The sequence below is a fragment of the Acanthisitta chloris genome, unplaced genomic scaffold, assembly GCF_000695815.1.
Source record: "Acanthisitta chloris isolate BGI_N310 unplaced genomic scaffold, ASM69581v1 scaffold33088, whole genome shotgun sequence".
NCBI classification, from domain to species: Eukaryota; Metazoa; Chordata; class Aves; order Passeriformes; family Acanthisittidae; genus Acanthisitta; species Acanthisitta chloris.
Genome location: NW_008688104.1, coordinates 1,295 through 13,259, shown reverse-complemented (window position 1 = coordinate 13,259; position 11,965 = coordinate 1,295). Strand labels below are relative to the sequence as shown.

Below are 11,965 nucleotides of genomic sequence, written 5' to 3'. Positions count from 1 at the left end.
ACATCCTGTCAAAGTGAGCTTTCTTTTTCTCTCTCGTTTTTGAAAGATAAAGCCACATGAATCTTCTGTATCTAATTCTAATAGGTTTGGGTTTTTAAAACATTCATTAGTGGTGTTTGACCTCTCAGTACTGCTAATGTATGAGAGGGAATGGGATGGAAGGAAGTTTAGCTTTTCTGTTGTGTAAGCTGAGACAAAGGTTTCAAATGATAAATAATCATACATCATCCCAAACAACTAGAAGTACTTTTTATCTCAGCATTATTTCTGGTACCAAAGCAGTGATATCAGCACATATTACTTATTCAATGCATCTAAAAATTCTTGATTAGGAATATGCTCATGAATTTTGTGCTGCGATTACCAAGTTAAGGTTCACACTGAGAGCAAGAAACCCTTTGGCCCATAGATCACATCTGCAAGCTGACTCTCTCTCTTCAGTCTTGTTTGGGGCATGGGGATGCCTGAGAGGCTCCTTTACATTATTATCTCTTTTGTTTCCTACATGTTTGTGGCTTGTTTCTTCTAACACTGCTCAGCCTTCATCCCCTTCTACTGACCATGACAATGTGGAGTCAAGCCCAAGATGTAGAAAGCAGTTGATGCAGAAATGACAGGATAATGAAACACAAGTACTGTTAAGGAGGCTGTGAATCCCTTGTAACTTCCTGTTGTTTCTTTAAATCAAAGCACTTACTTATGAAGCATATTTTTCTGTTTCAGAATCTTGTAGACTTCGGCTGAGGTCTGAGGACCTTGCAGCTTTTGACCATTCAGCATCTCATTTTCCAGTTCCTCAATGGACTAGAAGAGAGAAGACTGATTACTTGGATCAGAGCAGTTACCAAGAAGGTAAACAACTAATGATGCCTCTGTAAAACATAGAAGGATTTCTTCATGCGTTAGTGTAAAGCATTTCAAAACCCTCCTTACTTTTCCTGTACGAGCAAAGGCTTCTGCTACTTTCCTGTTGCGTCCCCCGTAGCAGGTAGTGATTAGATCAGCCACACCACAGCTCTCCAAAAACGTGGCTATTGACACTGGTCCCTTGCAGAACATCTTGGTAAAGGCCACCATTTCCATCAGGCCCAGGCGTATAACTGCTGCCTTGGTGTTGTCGCCGAAGCTGAGGCCGTCGCAGAACCCAGCGCCCACGGCCACGATGTTCTGAGGAGAGTTCAGGGAGACACAAAGAGGAGGGAAGGAAATGGTCAGGCAAGGTGTGCAAGTCAGCAGCCTGCACTAAGCTTTCAGAAAATCCCACAAGTCTGTCTTCATCAGAACTAGGTTCAATTTCCCATGGCCATGAGTTTGTCTTACAAAGAAAGGGGTCAGATAGTTAGTGTTGAAAAAATTTATGGACTTCTAGAAGATTTTAATGATTATACTGTTATTCAGTATCAAAGGGGCTTGTTTTATACAGAAATATTGAATCACAGCCTGTGTCCAATTAACGTTTTGTTTTCTGCTAGTTCCAACTCAAGACTCACTGACCTTTCTATTCAACTATTTAAAATATCCCACACAGAGTGTTTGATGCCTTTCTAGGTTTTCTGTGTGGGTCTCTGATTCAAGCAGATGTAGGTTCTACGTACATGCTGCAGTAGTCAAATTTTGGTTTCGCCTGCAAAAATGATAAGTAGAATTGCCCTTTTCTACAGCTCTAACCAAATCTCTCAGGATCCCAAACATCTTCACAGCTCCTCACCATAGTTCTGCACACCTCCCTTCCCACCTCCCAATTCCCAGCTCCTAAGTAAGTCCCCATGAGAAATATTTCACCTAGTGCTGCCATTGACATGTTTGCTCCAGACACATACATACCCCAGTGCAGATATTTATTTTTTAGTCTTTTTTAGCAAAGGCAATACCAAAGCAATGATTTCAAGAAGAGCAATGATTTCTCACAGAGCAGAAACAACCTCCGTCACCTTTGCTCCTGCCCCCAGTTCTAGTCTGTGGCCAAAAGCAAAATCCAGGGGGTTTGGTTTTGTATGTGAAGACACTTTTCTTTGGTATGTAATTCTTCCTTAGCCAGTAATCCCACCTCCTCCAAGGAAAGGGGAATTATTGAAGTATAAATGACTGAATGTATAAAAAATACACAGAATTGCTTCTGATGTGAAATTTCTGGCAGATTAGCACTTGAACCATGAAAATAGTAAGTGTAGTAAGAGTCTTAGTTCCTTATGCTCACAACACACAGACAAGACAACACACTGGTCCAAATTCTGCCCTCAGAAGCAGAGGTGCCTCTGGTAAAATAAAGATAAAAATATAACTGTCTTGAAATGCTTAGCCAGCAGTTACAATTTAAAGTAAATTTTCCCTGCTTGGAAAACTGGCACATGAACTACACATCTTGTCTGCACTCATTTAATCACATGGAGAGAGGACTCAGATTAGACCCCGTGGCTTACAGAAGACTCAGGTGAGGGTATAATTTGGCCCTAATAAAACATTTTGGCTCGAAAACACTTACTTTTAAGGCTCCACAAAGCTCCACTGTATCGGAGTCAAGCACCACAGTAATCCTGAAATTGGGGGTCTGCATCAATTCTTTAAAGATTTCCCCTTGTCTTTCATTTTTGCACCCTGTGGGGAGGAAGGATGAAAATTCGAGTGTTTTTTTGCAGTGTTTCAGAGTACACACACTTAGCCTTAACCTGAAATAAGGTCCCAGGACCCACTGCAGGGTTTGTGACCTCAGTTACTGGGTGCTGCCCAACCAGACATGCTGGGACAGCAGCTCCTGCTGCTGAGAGCCAGTGTTCAATGTAGGCAAGCCCCAGGGCATTAACCAACACCTCTTGATAACACTTTAAAGAGCTTAAAACTAGCCCCTAATGGAGCTTCCTGCCTGAGAAATCTTGTACAACCACAGACCTTGCAAGAGGTATTATTTACAGATCACTTTCTGCAACACAGTGGTATAATTTCTGCTTCGAAAATGTAAACCCATGTTACTCCTAAGTACCATTATGGGGCACAAATGATTCCTGCCCAATTAATTCTCAGTTTCAGTGGGATCCACAGATGATGAAGTTGAATGTGTGCACTGCTGGAAGCTTCTTCCTACCAGTTCTACAGAGATCATGTATCATGTCATTACAGTGCTCATCCTAGGTGTTGAGAGGAGAGCCCTGAAAGGTAAAAGGGCTGAAGTTTGGCTTGATCCAGAGAGCCCATGGCCAGCTGGGCAAAGACTTTTGAATGGAGTTTCACTTGAGTTTTATACAAGGTAGCTTGGTTTCCTTCAGCGAGAGCTCAGCAGTCAGTTTTATTAACCTGGGGCACCACACTGATAGCTGGGGATTTTCTGCCTCATCTCATGAGAAACTTTAGGTTTTCTTCTCATTCTTCACATTACCAGTTCTCTTTGAGGTGGCTATTTCTGGGCTGTATGGCTTTCCATGAGGACAAAAACAAGGGGCAAAGCTCTTTGCACAGTCATCATCACAGCATGGCTTTAGACCAGGCCAGCAGAAGCTAAATTCTCCCCAGGAAAACTAATATTGCTCAACTCTCCTAATCATGTCTAGTCCTATCTGCGCAGCTAGCTGCTCTGCCAGCAACAAATGCCCAGCTGGTATGGTTTTCACTATTACTGTAACATTTGAAAGGCAATGGAACTATTGCAACACAATTTATGGAAGTACAGAAAATTCAGAGTTGGAAGGGACCCACGAGGATCCTGAAGTCCAACTCCTGGCCCTGCACAGGACATCCCCAAGAATCATACCATGTGCCTGAGAGCATTGTCCAAACACCTCTTGAACTCTGCCAAGCTTGGTGCTGTTACCACTGCCCTGAGGAGCTGTTCCACTGCCCAAACACTCCAAGTGAAGAACCTTTTTTCTACATACTGTGATGAAGTCTGCCCTCAGTTTCCTCTTCTCCAGGCCAAACAGACCAAGTGACCTCAGCTGCTCCTCCTATGGCTTCACCTCAAGGCCCTTCATTATCTTCACTGCCTTCCTTTGGATGCTCTCCATTAACTTTATAGCTTTCTTGATATTTACAAATTAGTTTTTCTTTTGCCTTCCCTAGCTATGGAAGGATGTAACTTTCATTTTGACTGACTTTAAACGGGATTTAAGGACCATGGGATGAATATTCCAAATCAGGTCAGACCCAGTTCTAGGAGGATCTGAGGCCATGTCTTGGCAAGCCGTCTGAATGGGAGGGAGGAACAGAATGTTACTGGGTTTTTTCCAAACAAAGAAATTTGGGGATGGAGAAATACACCTCGGGGAGTGTGAGCACATAGGAGCTTATTACACACCTCTATCTAGACTGTACAGTGTACTGACTGCCAATATACTTAGTACTGAGCTCTATAGACACAAAAGTTGGTTCTTTCCAACTCCCACAGAAACAGGATTAAGCTGTGATTTTTTAAAATGGATTAACTTAGCTTTCATCACTGAAACCCACTGTCAGTTTGAATCTGATCCTTCCAGCACCAAACTCCCTGGAAATAATGCTGCCTCCCTGAAGGAGCTCAGTGGGCACTGCTCCACTTGGGAACCACCTGGGACCTGTTGCATCCCCCTGCTTCTCCACAGGTGACATTAAACCCCAGCTAGCAGCTCTAAGTGACTCTTTGCAATAGTTACCAATGGTGGTTTCACAGAACTTCTCATCAGCCACTTCCTTGGCTATGTTGGCCCCCATAAGCACACTGATTTCTATCTTCAGCTGCTCTCGAATGAGGTCAGAGATGAGCTTCAGTCCATCAGGGCCCTCATCGATCCCCTGAATAAAAGAAAACAGTCAAAGACAAGGTATTGGAATAGGAAAATAACAGCAGCAGAGCAGGTAAAGCAGAAGGGTCCTACTGCCTGCAGATCTCTGGTTTTAACTGGAAACATTTGGCCCTTGTATTCTCTAGTGTTAGCCATTAATACAAATGCTCTGGGTTTGTACTTCAGTAACTGAAATTCAAGGCAAGTTCAGGGAGAAGGAGTGACACTTGAGGTAACCCTGCATGAGGCCTCACATCAGTGCTGCTGAACTGAATCTTTCTTTCCTTGATGCTGTTTTTTTTCTTTTCTGTTAAATTCCTGTAGTGTGTGTGTAACTAGACCTTTAAATTAAGCCTATAAGCAGTGGCTTTTTTTTGCAAATATTAATCTGAATGCTTCTCTGGTATTAAGGAGTATACTGAACTGTCTTGGGGTTTTTTTTAATCTAAAGAAAATAGTAAATTTGCAGGAATTTCCTTCCTCTCCCACCTTCCTCTCCTCTGCTTACTGCTGCTTTTGAGAAAATTTCTACAGGGAGGAAATATAAAGTGGGGAAGAGCTGGTATTGCAGTCTGAAAACTTGAATTACATTTCTTTCATTACAATTTTAAATGGGATATTTCCTGTACTGCAATCAAAAGAAGAAGTGGTAGGACTATATTCCTATGCTTTGCCTCTGGCTTTTAGTTTGACATTCTCTTAAAATATTAATTCCTTTCATGATTATGATAATCTGGTACCTCTAACCTTAAAAAGAGATTCCTCAGTTCATGCCAGATTGGAATTCTTCAGCTTTACAAAATCATTAGTGTTATTGTGCTGTTTCAATGCTGCCAAGAACAGCTTTAGCATGTACTTGGAAGAGGCACTTCGACTCAGTGCTCTCAGTCAAGAGTTAGTTGAGGCTCTAGTCTGCTGAGTATTCTTTTAGGAAGCAGCACCAGCTTTATGCAGCTCTCCCTCTGCCCATTTTCACCTCCATGCTGGTCCAAGTGGGAACTGATCCAGGCTAAAGATGACTGGCAAAGACCAATACTCTTAGCCCAGCTGGGTTGCCCCATCCTTCACTCTCTGCAGCCAGGAGAGCATCAGAAGAGCTGGCAGAGTTGTGTGAGTTTGAACTCTTGCAGAAAGGAAGGCTTGTGTTTATGCAGAGCATGCAGCTGAAGGCTGGAGCTCCTACCCTTAAGCTGAAGCTATTTATTTCCTCCATACAGATTGGATATTGTGGAGATGACAACTTACCTTGATCAAGGAAATCCCAAATGTCCCAGGTTTGATCTGTCCTGCAATCTGCTGACAGATTCGTCCAATAAATTGATGTGGCAGAACAAACACTAAAATATCTGCACCGTTTGCTGCTTCAGCCACGTCTGGTACAGCCACCTGGGACAAGAGTGACAACCAAAATGAGCTCCAGGAAGGAATCCTCAGTCCTTGCAAGATACCAACCTGCCAAAGCCATGGCAGATGCAGTGCAAATGTTCTTAGTTTTAACTGGCCTGTGGCGTAGCTACCAGCTCTCCATGTGAGCACCTACCAATCTCTTCTGAAATATCCAAAGCAGTGGAACTATTTTAGGTTTGGATTTATTTTTAATTTTTTTTATAACTTATCTCAGCCCTGGGTGGATAGTTTGGGGAAGATGATATACTTTCTGAACTTACAGTGTCCTGGAAAGTCCCTTTGCTAAGTCAACTTCTTGAGGTGGTTCCTGAAGATACTGAGCAACCCCATATGGTTCTTCTGCAATAAGTGGTAGCACCAGGAAGCTTGGGAGCAAACTGGGCTGGTGAGACATAACCTTTCCTGGCAGTCTTTAGTTTCTGTATATCAACAGCTATTCAGTAATAAACTACATCAATAATAATAAACTATATAATAATATCCCAGAGTGATGAGGGAGCTGGCGGAAGAGTTTGCCAAGCTGCTCTCCATCATTTACCGACAGTCCTGGCTCACTGGGGAGTCCCAGATGATTGGAAGTTGGCAAATGTCACACCAATCCACAAAAAGGGTTGTAAGGAGGACCTGGGAAACTACAGCCCTGTCAGCCTGGAGAGATTAATCAGGCATTGGAATGGGCTGCCCAGGGAGGTGGTGGGTTCACTGTCCCTGGAGATTTTTACAGTGAGACTAGATGTGGCACTTAGTGCCATGGTCTAGCAACCATGGTAGGGATGGACTTGATCTTGGAGGTCTTTCCAACCTGGCTGATTCTGTGATTCTGTGGTTGATTCTATATGTTATTAAAAACTAATATAAATAATAGACTATATGAAAAGGCAGAGATGATCATCATGTGTCTTTGTTTTAAATATACAGTAACTTTACCAAGAGTTACAAAAACTTATAGAACATGCTTAATAACTAGCTAGCTGTATCTTCCTCCAAACACTACAGTTACTCAGAATCACAATTCAAGCCAGGCTACAGAGGCAACTGCAGGTGAATTTGAGCCTGCTAGCACAAGCAGTTTACAACTGGAGAAAACATCACTCTTGGACGCAGCCTTGGAGCACACAGCCTTAAGCAACTGGGATTCCCAGCAGGAGAACCAGAGCTGCTGCCAGCCAAGCTGCTGCTCTGGGAAAGCAGCAAAGCACAAGCTGGGCAGAGGCTGGAAGTGCTGTGCAGGCAGTGCTCCTGTCTCTCCAAAATGCTGCAGAGCAACGCAAGGAAAAAGTGAGTTTGATTGTTTGGGTTTTTTATTTTCTGTCAGAGATCGTGGTGTGAGGGTCCCTCCAGGCTCTACTGCAACCAGCTGATTTCTGCTGGTGAAACCTCAGACTTTAGACAGGGTGAGGCTGACCTCAAGTGATGATGACAAACCTGTTGATCTGCTGGAGGGTTGTAAAAATAACAGTGACAAGTCAGTTGGCACAGAGTTCTCCTGAGTTACAAGTTCAGACACTGGGAGTGCAAATACGCAACAGCAGCACTAAAGAGACTATTAAACACAACCACTCTCCTAGCAAGGAGACCCACCCCATGCAGCATCTTAACTTCCTTTTACAACTGCAGCTCTTCCAGACATGTGGCACTGCTTTCTTTAAATCACAAAACAGTGGCATTTGGCAAAATCTGGAACAGCCAAAGCCCCTCACCTCACTTGCTTCAGTAGCAGTGAATTATCTAAGCTGATTAATTTAAGTAGAGATGCATAACTTGGCATTTTAAATGTTCATGAAAATTAAATACCTTGTAATTTTTGTGGAATTTAGAGCACTATTAATTACAGCATGAGCTGATAGCTCGTTATTCATCCCCTTGTAAGCCACAGCTGTTAGCTGTGCTGTCGATTCCCTTCTCAGAAGAAAGGAGAGCACTACCTTTCCTTTTTTTCCCCCAGAAGATGCCATAGGTTTGAAATATCTCTGCTCTGGGTAGACAGATCTCTGCCTGTCATTTCTAGAGTTGTGCTGATCTCTGCCAGAGAGAGGGATGGTGTGTTACCAGCACAGTTGGGTGCTTGAAGTTGCATGTGACATGCGAGACAAGCAGAAATCAGAGCAGTGAGTTATATTCCAGGGAGTAATATCAGACTGTGTTAGGTGACAAACCAGAATGAAGCAGTAAGTTCCTTCCTGGTTTTAATTTTGCCAGATGTTGCAAAAATATTGCAGTGACTTCTTAAAAATTATACTTCAACTTACCACATTTTGGGGTATCTTGTATCCAGGCAGATATTTAACATTTTCATGATCCTGGTTGATTATTTCTGAGAGTTTTCTTCCATTGATGATCTCTTCAAACACCCACATCTTGACAGTAGGATCAAATTTACTGGAATTCTGGACATTTTTGCCAATAATTCTTGCGATAGCTGATCCCCTTTAAAAAGACCCCCAAAAATTAAATAACTAAAAAGGAAAAAGTAGTTTTGTTGTGAATTGGAAACACAAGTTACTTTAAACATCATAACTCATAAAAGTCCTGTGCTATAAAGCTGTTTGGGTGCCTGAGGCATTGATCAGAAAGCTTTATCTGCTACCTTCCATCAAAAGCCTCTCAAATTTAGAAACACAGAAAGGAGAACCAAGGAAAACACAACTGTAATAATGGATCTGAGGTCATAGCAAAGGTTACAGAGCAGGAGTGTGATGTACCATCCCAGTGTCTGGGATTAAAATCTCTCTTGAACTTCAGATAATCGTGTTGGTTTTTTTTGAAGACCAACAAATGTAAAATAATTCAGGTGGTAAAGCAGTGCTGAGTGAGCTTGCAGTGACAGTCTTCGTGCATCTCATCTAAAATAGATGTATCCCACTTTCCTATCCATAACCAAACAGTTGCAATAACGATTTTACGTAACAGCTAAATCCTCAGGAAAAGAACAAACAACACTTCAACCTGATGGTTCCTCTTTATTATTGTTCTAATTATCACCATAACACGATCTGTAATACTTGCAGTGTGAGCATATTTTAACCATCCACTTTACTCTTCCTGAGTCAAGCTGAGCATTTTTTAATATCAGGACAGACAATAATTTTATTTCCCCATCATCACTGCAGCCTTGATTCTTTGGCAAGAGAGAATCGAATCCCCTTCCCCACCAAAGATTGGAGCTATTCCTTACTGCTCTTTAAATTACATGTGGAAGAGGGGTGATTGTTTTTACTCCTTTATTCCCTCTCCATTTTAATGCTGCTTTAATCTTTGAATTGCTGGCCTGACACAGCTGAAAGAGAATCTCCAACTGCAACACTCTTGTCCTCTGACCCACTTGTAACACACCTGCAGCAAGGAGCATGAACAGAATTTAGCTGTGGTATGTTATCTGGAACTGATAAAGTTGAGAATATCCAAGTCCAGGTAGGTCTGTGCCGTCAATGGTTCAAAAAAACCCCACCTTGTAACTGGTTCTCCCTGGCTCACCCATATTTTTGATGTAAGAGGTTTACAAAAGGTTGAATTGCTCAATAAGTAATAAAAGACTAAGGGCTTAATCTAAATCTTTAATGATAAAGAAGTCCTACTGAGATCAGGTTTCACTTTGCTCAGTGTTGACTATATGCTACATCCTGAGCTGCCATAATGCTTTAGTTAGTTAGTTAGTTAGCTAGTTAGTTTGGGGTTTTGTCCTTGATTTTGGGTTTTTCTTTTTGGTTAGGGGTTTTGTTTTGTTTTGTAAGGGATGATTTGGTTTGCTACTTTAAAATATTTAGGGAAATGTGTTAGGGGTGAACCTTTACTGTAAGAGTTCTGCTGTTTTGAAACGCATAAAGTTTTATTACAAATTCTTGTTGTTTATAAAATTCTATTCTGGTTCTCCTGCCCTGAGCACAATCAGACCTTGAACTGAGGATGAATTGTGGCTCTGCACAAGAAATGCATATTAATAAGACAAGGGGTTTTTATTAATTTTAATAAACTTGAGACCTAAATTCATTGTGGTTGTCCAGCATGATCTGGATGATGAACTTAGACCTCAAGCCTATCCATAAAAATAGCATTTCTAGCTATGTACCAAGAAGATATGATTTCCTGTTGAAAGATGCAGACTCCAGCTCTAACTGCTGAAATTCTGGATGGGGCTTGCAACTCTCAGTAGATAAATCTGATCTTTAGGCAGAGCTGTCATTACCACCATGCTTGGCTGTTGCCACCCAGCTATTTACCTAATGATAAGCTATCTCAGGCATAACAGTAGCTCCATAACTGACACTGTTTTCCTTTGGTTTCTCTTTAGATGAATGAGGATTTGGAGGATAAAGGGTTTAATGTCCAAAAGGCATTGAGTAGTCATCAGGGAAAATAACTCACCACAAAACCATCAACGAGCTCTGTTTTACTTAGACCATTTATAACTCTGTCACTGCTGATCAGCCTTGGGAAGAGGAATTGCTTTGTCTGTGAAGGCAAACACCACACAGGCTTGGCAGAAGAGCATTGCTTCTGCAAACAAACCCAGGGATGCTCACATATAAACACTTTGCCATGGTTTGTTTTATTTTCTCCAGAACTCAATTTAGTGAAGATTAATTGAAGGCAGAGAACTCGCTTACACCATTTTAAAAAGTAAGTGAAAACTGCCGATCGGAATTTTTTCCCCAATTCTGTTAATTCATGTTTGAAGTGATTTACATATTGCTAAGAAAAACAAAGCTTTTATCTAGAGAATTTCTATCAGTATAATGAGAAAGCTTTGACATAGAATTATGCAAGTAAGACCCATTATTTACATCTGTGAATATGAAAGTGTTTGTAGCATACATCAGATCTGTTGAAAACCAGAGATTAACTGAGCCCAGGAAGCAGCTAGTCCCTTCCCTCTGCACAGGGCAGGCAAATATATTTATGCTATTCCTAATAGTTTTTCCAAGGAGGTCTTAAAGACCTCAGCAGTTGCAGGTCTCTTCCACCCCCCAACTGCCCACCCCAGGAGTTTGCTATCCTTAACCTTAGGAAGATCCTCCTCACATTTAACCTAAGTCCTTCTTACTGTAATTTAAGCCCAGTTCTCTTCTAGATGGGTGGAATATTGTTGTTGCACTTCAGATGCTTGAAGATGATGTCTTCTTCAGTCTCTTTCTTAGCCAACCACCCAAATTCTTTAAATTATAGTACTGCTCAGATTGGAATAGACCATGAGAGGTCTCCAATGTGGGAACAACACTGAGTTCAGATAGTTCCTCAGGGCTTTGTTCAGTCAAGTCTTGAAAACTCTCCAAGGACCACCTCCTCTCTGGGCAACCTGCCCCAATGCTTTATTGTTCTCATAGAGGGTTTTTTTTCTCTCCTCCCTTTATATATTGAGTCAGAATGTCCTCTGCTTCAATTTATGACCACCGGCTCTTGTTTTCCTTCCGTGCACCTCCCCGAAAAGCCTGGCTATCTGTCCATGTTGAAGACAAGAACCCACTTCAAGCTGGATCTTAGTTGAGAATTCTGCAGTCCAAATGAATCTAAGACTGGGCGAGCTTTTGGATCCTGAAGGGCCAGGCAGTGGATTTAATCTCTGTTTTTAAAAGCAGATAACTGAACCATGATTAATGTAAACACAAACCCTCCTGCACCTGACTGGCAACCACAAAATGCAGTGCAGCACTTGCTTCGCTCAACCACATCCCTCATGAGCCTCCTGGCAGTGTTGATTTTTCTGAACTTCTGCAGCTGACATGAGCTTTTGCAACATGCTGTGTCACGTGTCAACCACGATTTCGAGTTGCAGGAAAGCCTCAAGAGCACTGATCTGAAACGCCACCCAAATA

At 42.0% G+C, this 11,965-nt stretch overlaps 1 protein-coding gene across 1 annotated transcript; it reads right to left on the bottom strand.

Moving 5' to 3' along the window:
• Nucleotides 1-693: 693 nt before the first annotated feature.
• On the bottom strand, nucleotides 694-8,576 carry LOC103808135 (glycerol-3-phosphate dehydrogenase 1-like protein). The gene is made up of 6 exons (XM_009080900.1): nucleotides 8,405-8,576; nucleotides 5,994-6,134; nucleotides 4,620-4,758; nucleotides 2,483-2,595; nucleotides 934-1,167; nucleotides 694-804 (listed from the first exon to the last, which is right to left on the bottom strand). Exons 1-6 carry the CDS (start codon nucleotides 8,510-8,512, stop codon nucleotides 694-696), a joined length of 846 nt encoding a protein of 281 aa, XP_009079148.1. The 5' UTR covers nucleotides 8,513-8,576.
• Between the last annotated feature and the right edge of the window lie 3,389 nt (nucleotides 8,577-11,965).

Excerpts from the sequence above, each read along its gene's own strand:
- LOC103808135 (XM_009080900.1), bottom strand. The coding sequence starts at position 8,512 with ATGTGGGTGTTTGAAGAGATCATCAATGGAAGAAAACTCTCAGAAATA. Across the intron at positions 4,759-5,993 it reads TTGGGATTTCCTTGATCAAG|GGGATCGATGAGGGCCCTGA; the intron begins GTAAGTTGTCAT and ends TCTTTTATTCAG. Across the intron at positions 1,168-2,482 it reads AGCTTTGTGGAGCCTTAAAA|AACATCGTGGCCGTGGGCGC; the intron begins GTAAGTGTTTTC and ends AACTCTCCTCAG.